The sequence below is a fragment of the Melopsittacus undulatus genome, chromosome 5 (assembly GCF_012275295.1).
Source record: "Melopsittacus undulatus isolate bMelUnd1 chromosome 5, bMelUnd1.mat.Z, whole genome shotgun sequence".
NCBI classification, from domain to species: Eukaryota; Metazoa; Chordata; class Aves; order Psittaciformes; family Psittaculidae; genus Melopsittacus; species Melopsittacus undulatus.
In genome coordinates, this window is record NC_047531.1 from 51,523,647 (window position 1) to 51,542,632 (window position 18,986).

At 41.5% G+C, this 18,986-nt stretch overlaps 1 protein-coding gene across 4 annotated transcripts in view; it reads left to right on the forward strand.

The window, feature by feature from the left end:
- Window positions 1-471: 471 nt before the first annotated feature.
- Window positions 472-18,986, forward strand: part of KIAA1549 (KIAA1549 ortholog) — a 144,752-nt gene continuing 126,237 nt past the window's right edge. For 2 of the 4 annotated variants that reach the window (XM_034062837.1, XM_034062838.1), the window contains exon 1: window positions 472-985. In XM_034062837.1, coding sequence (XP_033918728.1) covers window positions 865-985 — 121 coding nt within the window. In that variant the 5' untranslated portion in view covers window positions 472-864. The remainder of the gene's footprint in view (window positions 986-18,986) is intronic. The other 2 variants (XM_034062835.1, XM_034062836.1) reach the window with 1 other exon arrangement.

An 18,986-nucleotide genomic window follows, 5' to 3' on the forward strand; every position in this document is an offset into this window, starting at 1 on the left:
TACTCCTGGGGCGAGCCGGGGTATGGAGGAACCCTGTGGTGAAAGGATCCCCCAGTTTTTGCTCTCGCTCTGCCCTAGAGCAACACTAACGCTACGAGGCTGTCCTGCCACGTAGCTATGTCCTCATCCCTGCGTCTTCTCCTTTTCCACGCGGACGTTCATTATTGTTCCAGCCCCCAAGCTCCGCTCGCAGCCAGGACGAAGCGAAGGCCCGTCCGCCAACACCACCTCAGCCCCCCGACCTCCCCGCGGGTCCCCCTAACAGGGGCGGCCCTTGGCTGACCCGGGCCTCGCAAGGGCCTTGGCCCCTCCCTTCCCTCGCCACAGCCCCCGCCCAGCGGCGGAGAGGGGAGGGGCAGGCGCGCCCCCGCGCAGACGCGGACGGCGGGGCGGGGGCGCGCAGGTGGCGGGCGGTCCCGCTGCGCTCGCCGCCGCGGGACGGCCTCGGCCGGGGTTAGCGAGCGAGGGAGGGAGCGAGTGAGCATCGGGTGGCAGGGACGGAGCTGCTGCCGCTTCCCACGTGAGGGGCCGTAGCTGCCAGCCCGGGCGAGCCTCCCTTCTCCGGGGCTTCCCTCCACCTCCCTGTCCGGGGGCCGAGCTGCTCACGGGCCCTGCTGTCTCTGTCCCGTCCCGCAGCTGCGGGGAGGCGGCTAGCGCCGTGCCGCTGCCCCCGTGAATACTGCTCTCGGGGTGGGCGTGGGGAGGGAGGGATACGGCTGCCTCCCGTCCCCGCGTGTCCCTGCCCCGCCGGCGGTGGATGCGCTCGGGAGGAGCCGCCGAGCCCGCCCAGCCGTTTCATCCCGCGGGGGGGACCCGGGGAGCCGCGATGACTTGACGTCGGGCCGCGGCGTGCCGTGCCGTGCCATGGAGGGGGTGACACGCTTCGTGGTGGCCTCAGCGGCCGCGCCGAGGTGGCGGCCGGCGCTGCCCGCCCTGTTGCCGCTGCTGCTCGCCGTGCCGGCGCTGCGGGGCTCGCCCGCCGCAGGTAAGGGAACAAAGAGGGCCTGCCGGGCCGTGGCAGGTGTGCCGGGATGGAAGGGGGTGGTTGAGCTCTGCCGTTCCCGCATGCCGGTGTCTGTTACCGGGGGTCGGCAGCGCCGCTAACAATGCGGCGGTGCCGCGGGCGGGCGGGGGCCGCTCGTGTGCGCGGCGCTGTTGGGGAGCTCCGCCAGAAAACGCGGGCATTGTTCGCGGCCGGGGCGGGGAGGGGGCCTCGGACGCGGGACCCGTTCTGTGCATCGAGGAAGAGCAGCAGTGGGGGGAGGTTGGTGGCATTCCTGTACCACACCTCCTGGGGACCCCGTGTTCCCGGCGTGTGGGGTGCCCTGTGCGAGCCGGTGGTGCCCGGCGCGGGCTGCCCAGCGCCTGCGGCGTTTGGGGGTGCCTGGAGCGTATGAGGGTGCCAAGTCTCGGGCGGAGGTGGCACCTGCGGGGTGCAAGGCAGTCGGGTTCGCCTTCGCCTTTCAAGTTGTGAAGAAACATCAGAGCCCCTGGAAAGGCAGAGTGCTGCTTTCTGAGCACTGCTGTGTGTGACGTGTGTGTGGAGAGAACTGTTGGGGCTTCAGAGGGGGTGTGTGTGTGTGCTTAGTACATACTTTCAAGCAGCCAGTAATCAGTGACCGCCTTTCTTTTCCCTTCTTTTCTCTAGTGGCTTTAGACATCAAAATTAGTCTGTAGTTAAGCAGGTAGTTTAATCACAAAGCTGTCTCCTTTGGTTCTGCTCCCACAGTACTTCTTGGTTCATATCTAATACTTAACATAAAGAAAAAGCAACAACTGCCATTTCATAGAAAGAGATGAATTTGCTGTGACTCTAGGTTTTCTTTTTGATAGATATCAGGTATAAAGTAATACATTTTAATCAGCGTCAATAAATCGTTGATAAGTGGAAAGCGGTGATAAGAACCTGCATTAAACAATTTCATGAAGTGGACCAGCTCTTTTATTTAAACAACGTGGCGATTACTGTTGGGTGCTTGAGAAGCCTTGGTGTTATAAAACATGCTTATCTTATTAAAAATACTTTGTTTCTACTTCAGAAAGTAGTGTGTGGATTGGTGGTGACTGACTAGCTTTTCAGGGAACTTAGGCTCTGCTCCCTTCTTAGCCAGCAAAAGTTGATCCATTTCCAGCCTATGTGACAGTTGATAATTTCTAGTAAGCTTCAGAGATTCTTTTTCTTAAATAGAACATGCTTTGCATACAAATAGAAGTGATAAGTTCTTAAGTTGAGACTTGTTCGGGTGTTTCTGCCTCTTTAAGTTTAATAGAATGGCTGGGTTTCTCTTTCTAGGTTTTCATAGGAAGTCCAGTGAAGGCCTTTGTTTAATTGTTTGTCTCATATTTAGTAGTTCTTAATTAAACATTGTGGTGGATTTCTGTCAGCTTTCGTGTGATTGTTGTGCTTGCTTGTATAACTTAAGAACAGCAATAGAAATATTATGTAACCTAGCCAGTGTTTGTTCTGCTGGAAGAGAGCACCCGGAGACAGCAGATCTTGCTCAAAGCAATGCTTTCCTGTGCAGTCTAGTGCAGGAGCCTTCAAGCAGTTTTAATTTGCGAGTCCTACAGCTTTCTCTTTCCACAAGGCATGTGAACTTTTGCATACTAAGAGCACACTTGCTCTTCAGAGGATGCTTTTGATAGACATCTCAGAAATGGTCCTTCGATTGTAGTGTTTTGAAGACTGCAGGTTGCATAAAACAAAAATATTTTGTTCCTTTTAGGTTAAGGTGAAATGCTTTATTAAAAAGCATGACAAGATTCCAATTTCTCATGTCTTGGGCCTATAGTGTTTAAAAAATTAGGTTGCAGCCTTTATTCTTTTAGCCTTGAAATGTTTTGATGGTGGTATGTAAGATGTGTACTAGTCATAAGCAGTAGGCTTGGACAGTATTCCCTTAATTGCCCCACAAATTTACAACTCCCTGAGTATTTCTCTTGGGTGCAGTTTGTTTGCTTTCCTTGCCATTTGGTCTTGACTCGTGTAGGCACAGCAAGAATAAACTCCTACAACTTTGAGTTATGCAGAAAAGTCATCGAGTAAGAGCAGAATGGCTGTTAGAGCCACTTGCTTGCAGTTGAAATAGCAAAGTGAATGTTGTACTTAAGAAAATTTAGTAGAAAATCAACTTGGGTTTTGGAATGCCTGATCCAACTCCCACTGAAGTCACAAGTTGCTGAATCAGGGCTTCAATTTCCACAGTTAAGCAGATGCTGAATTCTGAGTATGTGGATAAATTGCTGATGTGCCAAAGGCAGGTATGTATTTGAGCACCTCTCAACTAGGGCTTTGGTTGGGCTCTGTGAATGTCTTATTGCTCAGCTCAGGCTGTGGTTTTGCTTTTGTTCCATTGCACAATCTGTGCAATTCCCTCACTGACAATCAGGAGGATTTATCTTGTCTCGCTGCGTGGTTTTCCTGGGGAGTGTGGAGATCTGTGAGATGGACTTGGAAAAGTCTGCAGTGGGTCTCCTCAGAGACTGGGGACTAAAGGCAACTTGTGGAGGTCAAGCAGGGAATCAGATGTATCTGCCTTATGGGACAGTTGCAGGATATTATTTATTCAACTTAATTGCATGAGTGTGTCGCAGACACTTGAGTTGGCATCGTGTCTCTTGTGGCCAGTTCAGCTTGTCAAGCTTGCTTCCAGTTCATTTTCACAGAAGACCCATATGGCTGGAGGATTCCCTTTAAGGCTGCTTTCTGTGCTGTGCTTGCTTTGTCATCCTCGTGTCTGCAAGCTAGACTTGTAGTCTTGCCAGAGGAAATGTGTTCTTTGTTTACATGTTCTTTCAAGAAGTTAGAATGCTAAACAAGCTAGTGGACAGTGCAGCTTTTTGTTCAGTTTTGCCTGTTTTGTGAGTGACATGTGTTTTCTGTGAAGTAAGGTCTTTGATTTCTCAGGCAAGGCTGTGACTGGAAGTATAGCATGCCTTTAACAAAGTAGGCTTTAAGGGTTTTGACATGCCTTGGAAACAGATTTCAGGCACTGGACACATTAGCAGTGATTCTTGCTGCAGCACATATCTTTTCCAAGAGGTATGGTGAGATGATGCTTGTGTTAAATGGCAGATTCTGACAACGCAGTTCTTACTTTTCAGTTCATAGTGTGTGTGTGGGAGGGTTGCTTGGGAGAGGAGTGAAGCAGAGTAGACTTCTTAATAATACAGTTTCACTTCAACTGTGGGAGACATGGCTTTCCTTCATTTGAAAATAAATCTGTTTATGGTTGATGTCTTAAACTACCATGAGTCTTCAGCCTTGCCCATTGTGGTGTACAGTATAAATTACACTGATTATGTAAGAGTTATTATGGATGATGTCCTTTACTACTAGTGTGTCTCCAGCCTGGCCCATTGTGGCATACAGTATGAAAAACACTGATTGTGCAAGAGTTATTAAACAGAGTGTGTTGTGGGAATCTGTTTCCTTATGTATATGTAAAGAACCATAAGGAAATGTCTTAGAACCCCAAAGTTAAGTCAAATGGTAGCATTAAATGAACAATACAGACTTAATTTCTTTTTTGACTCATGTATGAGCACCACATTTTCACAGAGTCCTTGTTAGTATGGCCAGTTTTGCACTCTGGAGTTACATGATGTGATGTCTTTTTATCCCTTTAAAAGTCATAAATTTCCGTGCTTTTCTTTAGGGGTTGCTAAACTCACATGAGCTCAGTAACAGATTTGATTGACACTCCCTGTATGTGCTGTATTTTCAGCTGTTGATGTTATTGGAGACAGCTGGTTTAGAAGACTAAGGGAAAACTCCTTCATAGGAGCAATGGATTAGTGGTGTCTTTTTCCTAATGCATGAGATAGGGAAGAGAGAGAACCGATCATCAGTGCTTACATCGCTGATTATATCAATGTAATTAATGGCAGGTAAAATGAACAGGGTAGATACTGTAAATGGTAGACTGGGCTGATTGTGCTCATTAAAGCTGCAAGATGCTCTAAAATGCTCGTAAGATGTATTATTGCTTTGCAGTGGCATTGAGAACAAACTTTACTTTTTCAGCTGAAATTTTATGAAGTGTACATTTTGCAATGGGCCGAAGCTTTTTTGGTTTTGCTCTGTGAAATGTCAGTTGAAAGAGTTCAGCTACTTCTGGTGTTAAGTAAGGCAAGAGGAAAACAATGGTTACTGCTTTGAGTTCTGTCAGCTTCTTTTCTGAACAACTTTAATACCCGTATGCTTTGTAGCATGCAGTTAAACTGGCAGATTGTGCCTGCTCTGAAGGGGATGTTTTCTCCACTGCTGCTTTGAAAAGGATATTTTTTCAAAAGCTTGTAGCAACCGAATTTAGGCACATAATGTGATAGTGATTATGCTTTTTCTTCTTTTTTTTTTTGTCTGCTGAAACTCAGATGTAGCCTATTGTCATGACACCTTACCTACCTATTGATACTGACGAGGTACTAAATATGCTTCCCATAGCCCAGAGTGGTATGTGACAGATTTGACTTCCCTGTGAAAGTCTGTCTAAACTGCTCCAGAGGTGGGACTGGGTTGAGCTTTAGGACTGAGAAGAAGCACCTGTCTACCTTGTTCTTAAAGGTGTGTCTGTGCTGTGTAATAGAGTGCTTTACTTTCTTTAGGGAAACTCAGGCATCTGCCTTGTGGTGTGGTGCTGTTTATTGCATTAGGCCCAAGAGAGAAATCAGAGAAGGCTTTTAAAAAGACCTAGCATGGGACTTGGATTTTAATTAAGCAACAGGCATAATGCAAGGCTCTATGGATCTTTTCCAGTCACTGTTCAGCTCATTGACGAGATGCGTGCAGAAACCTGGAAATTGGAGGAGGAGGAGGGGGTGAGACACACAAATCACAAGAGGGTTTATGAGAAGGAGACTGGAAATTGCAGGGCAAAAGGGCTAGGAGGCAAGACATCAGGTCAGGGAAATAGATCTGTGGATGAGGGAAACTGCAATGCAGAAATTAAACCTCAGAGAAATAAGCAGTGCTGCCTGGTAAGGGCATGCGCACTGGGAAACACAGATGGACTTAGTTTGAAAAGGGAAAATAAACCTCAAAAAAAGGGTGCTGAAAGAAGGAATCAGAAGCAGGGAAGATAAGGGACTGTAACCAGACTTGAAGAGGTGTAGCTAAAAGCATGAAGCTTGGAATTTAGGAATGGGGAAGCGTGGGCATGTTGTTCTGGGACACTTTCTCCAGGATTCTGCACAGAACCTGGGGCTTCATAGTGTTGGCCCTTTTCTCTCAGGCGGGAGCATGATAATCTGCTGCTTCTCTTTGAACATTTCATGAATGTGCATGTTTCAGCTTTGTGACAGCAGTGCTTTTCAGAGTTTGTTTAAAAACTGGAAGATTTCCTCCACAGAAATTGTAGCAGCATATAAAGACTGCAAAAGCAAAAATTGGCAAGTTGAAAATACTGACATTACAATAAGCTGTACAATTTTAAACTACTTCTGTACCGTAACTTACAGGCACAGCTATACACACATGATCACATAGTGTATACCCATATAGATAATATTTATAGGCGTATAGGCACTTGCATATAAATATCTGTGCATACACATACCCCACATGTAGACAGGACCCTCACTGTGTTTAGTGTGCAAAACTGATCCTGCTCTGGGGAGGAATGGGTGTTGGATAGCAAATGAATTTATCTATAGGACTCTTGCTCCTTTTGTAGCAGATGTTCGAAGGTGTGAAATGAATGAGGTGAGGGCCAGGAAAGTTTGAATAAAGGTTTTACTGTTAATGTAATTAAATGCTGTCCTAGACAATTGAATAATGTTGCTCTTGCAGAGTTTCAGTGATGTGAGCAAGTTGCTTAAATCAAACTTCCCACAGGTGGTCACTAGCTGTGTGTTCCTCATTTACTGGACTTGAGACCTCTGGGATCTGTATTGCAGAAATGATGAGTGCTTGCAGCTGCCAAAGAAGTCAAGGAGAGCTGTTCCTGAATAGATCTTGTGTCTGTAACTCTAAATACTCATTAATGTTTCAGATTAGGCACTCAGAATTTGACCTTGTTTCTTAGTTTTACTGTTTGTAAAATGTAATTTCTTAGATGTAATTCCTTGTTTTATTTCTGAAATGGCATGGAATGTTCAGAGTTAGTAACAGAGAGCAGAAGAGTTCATCAGAAAGCCAGAGACGTCTGTCTTTACAATGGTAAAGATCCAGTGTATGATAAAACAGTGTACTGAACTTACAGAAATGTAAGAAGTAAACTATTTGTAAGCAAAGAGTAACAGCTGGTGGTGTAACAGTATGCACCATATTAAGACTCTTCTAGTGAGAGTTAACTAGCCTTAGAGATGGAAAGGCATAGTATGCTGTGTCAAGGTGTAATAGGATTTTGTTCCTTTGTTTTGTTTTTTTTTTTTAAACTAAATTATCATTAAAATAACTCTTATAGTTGCTTATGTTTGTTGCTCACTTTCAATTCTAGCAATTTCAGCCTACATCCCCTGCTTGCTTGTTTCTTCACACACAAATTGTTTTCTAGTCCTTTTAGTCCTCTTCCATTCTCCCCTCTGATATAGCCAGGCTGCCTTTCTGTGAATCAGTTCCCTGTATAGAATTTTGAATTGGCTTTAGTTACCTGGTCAAGGCAGTGTCTCTGGTCTTGTGGCTTGAAGTAGATGGAAGAGGCTAAAATTCAATAGCAAGAGAGGGGGAGAGGGGGAAAGAAAGAGGAATGCTGGAAACATAGTAAAACAAGGGTCTGAAAATCCAGATGCTTTTCAGTGCATGATAGTATCATACTGAAGAGGCTGAAAACCTGCACAGTGGTTAAGATGGGGAATAGGCAATGCTGAATAGAGGGACCTTGTTTTTATCGTGGATCACAGACAGAATGTCAGTCAGCAGGATCTTATGGGTTATGGTCTTTGGCATATCCTGTGTAATAACTGGTTCATTCTCTTCAGCAGTGGAAGAGCTCCAGCTGGAATGCTGTGTCTACTGTGGGACCTTGTCCTTCAAGGAAGAGACAGGCTACCGGAGACAGTTCAGATCACAGAAGTATTGATGTTGCCAAATCTGGAACAAAAAAAAACCCACAACCCCAAAATCTGGCAGGTGTACAGGACTTTATTCAGACATACAAAAGATAAATACAAAGAAGTGTAACAAACTGTTGTTTGTGTCGAGTAGGAAAGCAAGTAAAAGACTTGAATTGCAGTGAACAGGAAAAGTTTTCTAACTGCTGATCTTTAGAACACTGCGATAATGAAGACCGGAAAGATGTACATGGTTTGAGGCAATAATAAAAAAAAAACAAAGTTGAGAGAATAGCTTGTATAATGATCTAACAGAAGTGGATTGTAACAGTGATTCATAGTGTGAAAAAGGATGGAATAGATGACCTCCTGAAGTATTTTTCAATTCTGTTTTTGTGAGATTCTATAAAAAATGTATTTTATGTGCAGACTACAACATTGGGGCCCATATCTATTCATTATTGAAAACTGGTGGGCTATTCAAGTGAAGAAACAATCTGTGATTGTATAGTTAAGTACTGTGTCATAATGTTTGTGCACAGAAAAGCTGAATTAGGATTTCATAGGTAGCCTTAATAATGATACTTCCTAACTTTTGAATGATTGATTTTAGACTTAACAGTTTTGTAAATTTTCAAAGAATATTTTACAATCCTTGCTATATTGGCTTTATCCTTAGTGATAAGGGGCAGGAGGAACACACTAATTTTTGAAGTTGTGCAAATTCAGTCTCTTAAGCATTTTATAATACTGCATAGATTACCACTGAGAGGACAGACACACATAAATGGTGAGGATGTGGTTCTGTCTGTCTCATCTTTATTCGTTAACTGAATCATTAGCATTTGTATTTCCAGCAAGTGAGATGGAAAGAGAGGAAGTGTTAATGGTCAAAACACTTAATTGATGTAACTATGTATAACTGGGCAAGCTGGGAACTTGTTTTTCTGGGCACAGAATTTAGGATTTATCCTTGACCTTAGCAAAGGAGAGATGGTGGAAAGAAGTGGCCCTAAGTGATGCAAGATAATTGGGAAACTAAGCGTTAAATAGCTCAAGACCAAATCTTTTAATTGTATGTGTTGTATGTACTCATGGCCAGTGCACCACATGGACAGGGGTCTATGTTGAAGGGAGAAAGCAAAGCTTCTGTTCCTCAGTATCTGAGAGGCAGTCAGAGCGTGCCCTACCAGGCAACTGGGGAGTGACTGAGTTTCCTGACTGGAGTGGCAACTGCAGGGAGAGCAGCACGGATGTCCTGGCCAGAGCTGTGTGCTTGCTGCTTAGGTGTGCACAGTTCTCAGCTTTGCAGCAACTGTGTCCTGACAGACCTTTTCTGGACAGTTAAGATAACAGGCAGTTGTCTTTGTGCCCTTTATCTGAAATTGGTTAGTATGGCAGGGTGAGAGAGGATCTTTGTTAAGTAGGATATTGAAATAGGGAACAGCAAAGATAAATGCTAGGGACTGGGGTTACTCTAAGAGTGTTTGAAATGGGGAATATGGATTTAGGGTATTGATGGTGGAAGGCTTAGTTGAGAAGTGCTGTGGTAAGAAGAGGGCTGCTTGATATTGGTAAGTTAGAGGTTTTAATGGCTTCCTTGTATGTTTGACTAGAGCATCCTCACTTCAGAGCTTGCCCTAGAGCTGTGCAGAAGAAACTGAAGCACTTCCATGAGGCATTTTCTAAAGGACTAAGTGGTCTCAGTTTTTGTAGAGAAAACTTGCGTACCTGCTAAGATACAGGTATCTTACTGAGAACTGCAGATACACCTGAAGATAAATGGTCACACAGGACAGGTAGGCAATACACGTGAGGATGTTTTTTCTTAAATAGTATTTGATAGAATTTACAGATTTTGTTTTCAGCCATTTTTTTCTTAATTCAAACCATATTGGACAGAATTTCCTATTGAGTGTTCATACTGAGTAAGAAAAATTAAACTGGTGTGATTTCAATGAGGAATCTCCTTTTGTTTGCTCCCAAGCCAGTAGTGCATGGAACTAGTTTGTGGATATAAAGTGGAAGTAATAATTCTGTCCTAATTTAAGGGCAATTGTTTGATACTGCAGGGTGGTGCAGGGAGTGTTTATTCTCCTTCTAGTTGGGTGTGAACTGGATTAGATGGTAAGCCTGTCTTACCTTTTCTTGTGGCTTGTAATTCTGTTGTAAATAAATTCCCCATTGTGTATGCAGCTTCCAGTGAGCAGTGCTCAACCACAGAGCCACAGTGATTTAGTTCAACATTATTTGGAGACAAAGCTTTATGTAGCAGACCCCTCTGGGCTAATACTGCTTTACTTTATGAATAGAAGAAAGACGGTTGTTCATCAGCTATACTGAGTTCCGATTAGGTAACTTATCGAATGGACATCTGTATTTAAAACTGCAGCTACTGCTGAATTGGGACTTAGTTGTGTGATGTGTTGGAACAGAAATTGCATGTCCCACAACAAAATCCTGATCTAGAGCAAAAATCTGGCTTGAAGATGTTTTCAATTAGAAGCTGTCAGTGACCTTACTTCCTGTCCTTATGCTGAAAGATGAAACAGATTTGGGCTTCCAGCCACTGACACTCAATTTTCAGAAGATGTAATCTGTTCCACTCAGAACAAAAAAGAAAGAAAGAAGGTTTTCCTTTATGTTTCCAGAGGGTGTGTGCTTTTTATAGTAACTTGGTAAGAAAAAAAATGTAAATGCTTATGAATAAAGTAATCAATGTTTTGTCAAGAGATATTATATCCAGTACTAGTATGAGCAAGGAAGTATCAAGGAAATAATTTGTGTTAGTCAGTTCACTTTGTTAGCTTCTGTGAGTAGTTACTTTGCTACTTCTACTGCAGCCATGTTCTCAAAACCATAAAAATTGTCAGAAGGGTTAGGATAGCTGAGGAATGTGAAATGGATGTAAATCCATTTTGCCTCATTTTAAATTGACTGGATTCCAAGCAGACAGTGTCACTTGAAAGTCTAATCTTCTTAAAATTCTGGGAGCATTAGAAACAAAACCGAACATATCTTCTGTATTAGACTATTAATTCTTATGATTCTTCAGTACGTACTGCTGCTATTTGCTGTGTGTAAAGTTTGTTGAGGTCAGGTAAAGACAGTTCTAGAAGTCTTAGAGGTTTTTCCCCCCCGGATTTACTGGAATAAACATTCAAATTGGGTGCTTTTATGTATTTTTTTGAGTGAGCCAAAGCCATCATTAAGACATTCTACTGATATGCGAGATTGTACTGACAGTTTGGAATAGCTGTGTTATTTTATATTTGGAAATAAAATGCACCCTTGAAGAACACAATGCAACTGTATGTTGTATCATTTATTCAGTACAGACATCCATGACATTTAAGTGAGATACTTCAGAAATGCAGTGCAGTTCTTCCCCTCATTCCTAAATAATATGAACCATGGAGGTCTCATCTAAAACTTGTTCTCTATAAATCATAGAATAGTTAGGGTTGAAAAGGACCTGAAGATCGAGTTCCAATCCCCCCACCATGATGTTAGATCACATTTACAGACTTAAAATTTGTAGATACTTGTAAAAGCAGAAAAATGCATAATTTTTACATCTTCCAAATGCAGGTAAAAGTGTTAATATGCTTTGTGAAGAAAAGTATTTTGGTTTGAGCAAATGCTTCAAGCTCCTACTTCCGTTTCTCATACATCAGAAGTTACATTTCTGATGAATTAGTGTACTTGGGTTTTATGAAGACATATTTTGCAATATGGAGTGAAAGCAATAAATTAATTAAATTCATAGATATTGGGATTCTTCTGTATGTCTAAGATCAGTCCTTGTGGATGGAATTATTCAGAAGAGGACAGGTGAAAAGCACAGATGCATGGTAAATATAGTTTGTCATAGGCAGTCAAAGCAACCACCCTAACAGCAAGTGTTTTGTGGAGCATGCATATGGGCTGAGGCACGTAGTACTGGTCTGTGCTTGTAGTGCATTAATGTGTGTGTTTTGGTTCAGTTCCCCACTCCCTTCAGTTGTGACAGAAAACTAAAATGGATTGTTTTTCATGTTTGAAGAGTGCATAAAGGGTTGAAGACTGTCTGTGCAGTTTTGGATGTATGAACTAAAGTTCTGTTGTGCTCAGCTTTGGAGCTACATAATAGAGTAATTTAATACCAGTTTACTCTGGTAATTCTGCAACACCTCCCTGAAGTGTTTCTTTAATGTAAAGGAACGTAAGTATAGTCTGTCAGCCAGAAAGCTGTAGAATAGGGAGCTATGGGAAGTTTACAAGATGAGGAACCCAAATGATCAAAGCTCTCATTAGACTAGGTATCTTTATAACCTGTGGCATTTTTATTGTGTTAACTTTTGTATAGTTCATCTTTCCTGGAAACTTTGTAAGGTCATAAGCTTGTTGCAGCAACAGTTCAGGAAGCATCAATGTAAGAGAAATAGCATTACTTCATCCTTTCTAACTTCTGAGACTGTCTTCCTTGCTGCTTCAAGTATGTTGAAGGTAAAACTAGTGAGTTTCATCCTGTTTCTGCAGGTTGAAAGAATTTAAATTGCAGCTCTGCAAGCTAGGTGGAAAATACTGAAACAGCAGTTTAGTTTGTAACCTATATATTTAAAAATAATGTTTTGGGGTTTTCTTTTGCTGGTTTGCTTTCATAAAAGAATATCCAAGGTAAGTAAATCAAAGCCAGTGTGATATGTTATTAAAAATAAAGGCCTTATTTGTCTCATAAATAGACTGTTTGTAGCCTTTTTGGGAAACAGGTTTGTTTTTTCTCAGTGTGCAGTTTTGGTTTTGTATTTTTTTTTATTTGAGAAGTTGAAAAGAGCATAGTAGGTAATTTTTTATTTTTTTTTATTAAGCAATTGTGTTCATGCAGAAATTGTTCAGTGACTGTGTAGTTGTGTTAGAGTAGCATGACTTGTGGTGATTTAGTCTCTGACAGTCCCATCAATGGCCAAATTTTCCATCCAGAAAAGACATGCAGGCCTATTCATAGCATTCTGTTAGAGTTTATGCTTTGCTAAGTGGGCTGTTGATGAAGCAATCAATTTCTGTTTTAAACAAGTAAATCTAACAGTTTTTCTCCTGTTTTTACACATTACAGCAGGTGTTATGTATATTGAATCAGAAAAGATACAATAATAGTCAAAGGTAGTCTTTTGAGTTCAGTTTTGTTTCATATCAATGTTTTGTGTTGTCGAATGTTGAATTACCATAATATATACACCTATTCAAATAGAGGCAAAAGACCAAGAGATTTCACTTCACAAATATGATAGCATGGTTTCTTTTATCCAATGTAGTAAATTTCAGATGATTTTCTTCCTCTTTTTTTCACCTCTTGGAAGAAAATCCTTTTATGAGATTCCCTCCCCCCTTCCTCCTCTCCCCCCCCCCCCCCCCCCCGACAAATTTATCAGCATTTTCTTCTGTGCTTTCCCAGTGCTCCTCTTCTTTTCTTCTGTATATCCTATGTTCTGCTCTCTTTGCTGTGTCTCTGCCTTAGAGAAAAAGATGCAGGGAGTTCCATCTTACCTCCTGTTGAAAACCAGGAAGAAAATGACCCAACTCCAGCTTTTGTTGGTTTTGCACTCTTTATACTTCTTACAAGCTCTTAAGGAGGAAAGTAGAACTTGTTAGGCATGGGTGGGGTTTTCTCTTGTTGGGGAAGATTTGGAAAAATGGGAGGAGAAACAAAGCCAGAGTGCAGTCTCTTGCCAGACATGAATGATTTTTCCCTCTTACGAAGTTGTGACTCCGTTATTCTGAGCAAGGGAAAAATCCAATATAAGATTTTTCTGTTACTTCTCTCCTAGCTTGTCGTTTGGACTTTTTGGATTGTTGTATCGGCTGTATTTTTAACAAGTACTTTATTGGGGTGGTTTTGCTGTTTTGGTTTTGTTTTGTGTTTTCTCCTTTAAATGGAATAGTTCTTAAAACCCTAAGTTGGAGCACAGTCATGCAAACAATAGGATTGGCACCTCTGGAGCACAGAAATGAGTATCTGGGGACCTAAGGGAGTGGCAAGAACCTTTCAAAACACAGCTGCCACTGACAGAATGGCACCACAGCTCTATTTTACTCTGAAATGAGTTTGTTAAGGAGCAACTGGATTAAAATTTGCTTGATCTTAAATAGCCTCTGCTACTGACAAACCTTTATTTTAACAGCAAGTTCTTTCTCATTTGATCTCTGTTACTTCTGGTAATTTTTATATGACTGTTGCTCTTTCTGGAAGTTTTATCACTGAAAGAAAATAGGGTCTTTGTATTTTTAAGTAGTTCAACTCAGAGTACATAGTAAAATCTTTTTCTTGGGGGAAGTATTCATATGAGTGATTGAATTTAAATGTCTCCTTGGTCCTCAGTAGTATTATACTTTCTATAGAAAGTTTAAGCTCCATAATTTGTCTAGATCAAGAATTTTCACTTTTATAATTGACATGTTAAAAGAACAATTTAGTAGGGGCCTACATCCTTCTTTACAGTTGATAACTTCTGCTTTAGGACTAGTTTCAACACTTGCCCTAGCATCAAAATTATTTACTGTTCAGTCCCCATGTGAGCACTTCAGTTCCTTTCTTCACACAGTTTCTGCATATGCTCTCCCTGTGAAGCCTTACTAGCCCCAAAGCTTTGCCAGCATGCTAGGCTTCCCTCCATCTGCTTGCTTCCCTGTGCAACAGCCACTGCTCCTGCTTTGTGGTCCTGGAGGACTAGCTGGGGTACTGGTTGAACAAGTGCTGCTATTGCATTTTTGGTACTCTTCTATTTCTGTATGCTGTGTCAAATAGAAAACCACCTGGTAGTTACGCCTGTGTTACTGCAAGTGCAAATCAGGCCTTAATATAAATTTATTCCAGTCTAACAAGCCATGTCTGTTTGTAGGGAAGCAAGTGAATCCTTGGGCAGTCTGAGGTGAATGCACAAACAGATGTTTAGAAGTGTCTGAGGTTTTCACTTTGAAAGATAGGCTGTCCAGGACCATGTGGAAAGCAAAAAAATCTTGGGAGTTTAAATTTAGGTGGCCCAGTATGAGATGGTAAATGTCTAGCACCTGACTGAAATCAGGTTGTAAAGTATCTATCACATATCGTGCTGTCTACCTACTGAGGAGCTCCTGCTTTAAATGTTTTCTGTATTATGTGAGAGTGAGCAAGGTCTCAGCTAGTTGGCTTCGGCATTAAGTAGCTAGTGGGAATAATTATTGTCTTACCTGATTCAGTGTTAGCAAGTGAGAGACAGAATTTGAAAACAGTGTCACTGAGACAAAATACTTTGTAGTGAGTGCACTCAGCAATTCTAGTAGACTTTTGCAGGGTTTTGTGAGTGTGAACTTGCCCATGGCTGCTGCTGATGGCAGCTTTACTGAGGGCAGAAGAGCTCAGTTAATGGTGTTGGGTTCCATTGACTTAATGGTTTGCCTTCCAGAGCAGGAGGTGCAGCAGTGATGTTGACAAGCAGTGTGGTATGTGTCAGTTCTCAGCCCCTTCTGAGGGGAAAATGGGCAGAGGCTATCTGATGTGTTGTACAGTAGAAAATGCAGGAGTCTTCCTGAATGCTGAGGCATTGTGGAGGATTGGGAGCAGAAAAGAATACTGAAATATTGTGGAGAAAAATATAAGCAAGCATGTTTCTTATTATGGAGTAAATGTCTATGTTTTTATTTTTGTCTTGGTCTTTTTAAAGCCAACTGATACTCAACTGAGTATTTCTTTGTCTGTTGGTTTAATGATGTAACAGTGTCTTGGGGAGAGGAAACCTCACCAGGGAGAAACTAATAAAAGTGAGTCATTGAGGCTGTGCATATTGTAGGTCACTTTAGGGAGACTGTGTTTTTCCAATCTTGTATGGAACTGGAAGTGTTACCCTTGTGGGTTTTTTAATTATAATTTAAGTATCACAGGGCTATGAAGCATTAAAAATTCTAAAGCATCTCTGGGACCAAATTAAAAAGTCAGTGTTGCAGTTCTCAGTGGTACTTTAAATGGAGGATGACTTTTTTGCCAGAATAGGCTTTCATTGAAAAACAGACGTGCTGAAATCTCCCTGCATAATGGTGTAAAAGCTGTAGACCTTTTGCTGTTTTGCGTAGTTAACTTCAATAATAGAATATTGCACTGCCACTAAGAACAAATGTAGGAACATTTTCCAGAAGTATGTATTTCAACATAAAATTTTAGTTGTATTTCACTTCACGTGATATTTATCATGAGTTCTGCTCAGTAATTATTTGAGAATTGATAATAGGTGTGTTTTTCTGGCTATCCTGGCTAGCAGTATAATGGTCTTTGAGATTCTCAGAGAAATGTGAAGATCTGTCATGATCCTGGCTCTAACAGACTTAGGCTCTAAGTAGGGCTGGTTTATGTAAACCAGTTTGAGAACTGACAAGTTCTCAGTTTCCTAATCCCTTGCTGGGGGGGGGGGGGGGGGGGGGGGGGGAGAGAAACCAACCCAAGAGGCTCAAGGGCACCATACAAATCTGAACTTGCTAACATTTTAAATACAGCCACAAGTGTTGGAAATGCCAGGATTCATTAGATTTTATTGTTAAATGGGGTTTTTTTGGCATTAGATTGACTTTACCAGAAGCTTCTCTACAGGAAATGCCAACTTTGCTGTAAAGCAGTACTGTATTGAGTATTTGGACTTTCACAGCTTCATTATTTTTATCCCCTGCATGTTCCCATATCTGTGTTGTAGGAATATTGGTATGTGACTTGTATCTGAAGATGATGTAAGGACTTCCATGCAAGCTTATTACTCTTCTGTAAGGAAACTGTGGAGCAAGCTTGATGTGAAGTGCTTTTCACTTTTCATCAGTCACTAAGTTCTACAGAGCAGACACGAAAGTGAAGATCCTTTGCGATTTCCCAGGTGTTTGATAGAAAACTGGTATGTATCAGTAGCTTGTGGTTTAATATATAGTTTTCGTCTTCCTAGACCAAACTCACGTCAAATATATAGGTGCTGATTTTTCATGTAGAGGAACATCATTCTTATGTCACCAGCATCACCTTATGGCACCCACAAGACCAGATGTTGGCATATTATTGACATTTGATAACCACTGGCTACTTTTTAGAGCCTTAATGCCTGGAGGGCATTAAGCCATTAGGCTTGGTTTAATGCAAAAGTTTGTATATTTCACTTTATGTATACTTCAGTTTATGATGAGATTAACACTCCAAGCAATGTAATTAACCTCAGAAATGCTTAAAATGAAATACTTGTTCCTATTTTAGCCACTTTAAGGCCTTTGGTAACTGTCTTCTGTGCAAAGGTCTAGGAATTTCCAGTGAACTTGATCTTTTTCTTGATAATTATGTTTGTGTGTTGTTTTTTCAGAAATTAAATGCTTCTAGATGAAGGGATGGAGGGGAGTGTTGTTAGGATGCTCTGATCTTGTAAACCTGAAACTGAGCTCTATAAGAAGGGAGCAAGGAGGGCAAATCAAACTTTCTGTTAATTAGTTTAGCATATTAGAAAGTTACTGGACCATGCTGGAATCTTGGCATTACAGACAGATAAAAAATCGTAAGCATATTTAGTCATGGTTTGTGGTATTTTAGGTCCCTTATAATAAAGGAAGTAATGTGTTTTGCTTTTTTTTCCTCTTTAAATCCTTATTTAAGTGGTTTTATTCTCCAGTAACAGAAGTTGACAGAATAAAATGGTGAGGGAAGGGAAGGAATCCTGTTCAGGTCTCTGTTAGCTTGTTTGCATTATCCGATTTCATACTTGCCATGAGAAATGGGGGTTAATATGTTTAGTGAGAGATACCCCAAACACTTTTCATTTACTAGGACTGTATTTTTGATACTGGAAAACATTATTGAGTGCTTTTTTACTTTCCTTTTACATCTGTGGGGAAATGGGCATTCATTTTTTAGATTATAACAACTTTTATACTTCTATTAAAGTTGTTTTATACCAGCTTTATGAACTATTTCAAATTCAGAGTATAACCTCTTATTTTATGACTATGGAAAGACATACTATTGCAGCTCCACCAGATACTGTGCATGTATTTTTCTTCTAGATTAACCCTTTGGTAGGATATTATGGGAAGCGTTCTGTGTAGTAATTTAGACATTTGAGCAGTATTATTGCACTTCTGTCATGAACTGTTAAAGACAATCACACGATATCCTAGACCAATGCATGGTAAATGTGAGGTACTACTTACTGAACATGAGAGAGATGTTGCCAGTTTAGGGTGTGTTTAAATGTGTTGGATGTTGCTTTGTCTGGCAGTGTGAAAAAGATATGAAGTGACTTCCGGGATTGCAGAGATGTTGTTGGGAACTGGGAGTAATGTGCCCCATGGGAGCAGAGTCCTTAAAAAAGTACTCCACCAAGGAATCTGTTGTGATTAGGTATAAGCTTTAGATTAAAAAGCTAATTAAAGCCATTTGTATAAAGCTGCCATAGAGCAGACACTAGCACAGTGTGCTGGGCTTTATTCACTAACGTTAAATAAAGTCTTGTAGGAAGCTTCGTTTTGTTTTTTGTACAAATAGCATAGAGAGGCTAAGCTGATTTGTCTAGAGATAATCACTGAAGGCCATATTGATACCACAGCAAAAACTTCTGGAGAACGGTGTTTTGGGGATGCAGGGGAATGTATCATGAGGAGAAGGAGTTTAGTGGGCAACTGAAGAGGAGCTTACTGTGTAGTAGTGTGGTTGAGAATAATCTTTAAATATATGAATGGAAGCTGGGAAGTTTCCTTACCTGTGTACGTGGCTATTGCATGGTAGGTACTAGTGTTAACTGTTCAGGAAGGATATTGACTGTTTGAGGACAGTTTGGAGACTAATCCCTATGAGGCTTTGGAAAGAATGTTTCCAGATGAAAATGTCAAAATCAGCAGCCTTGCTAACATGCTGTAGGGGCAGTGGAGAAATGACGATTTCTGTTTATGGAACATATAAATTTGATAGTGGAAGGGCCCTTGGACCAGAATTTTCAGTAAGGGGATATTGAAGCTTAAGAACA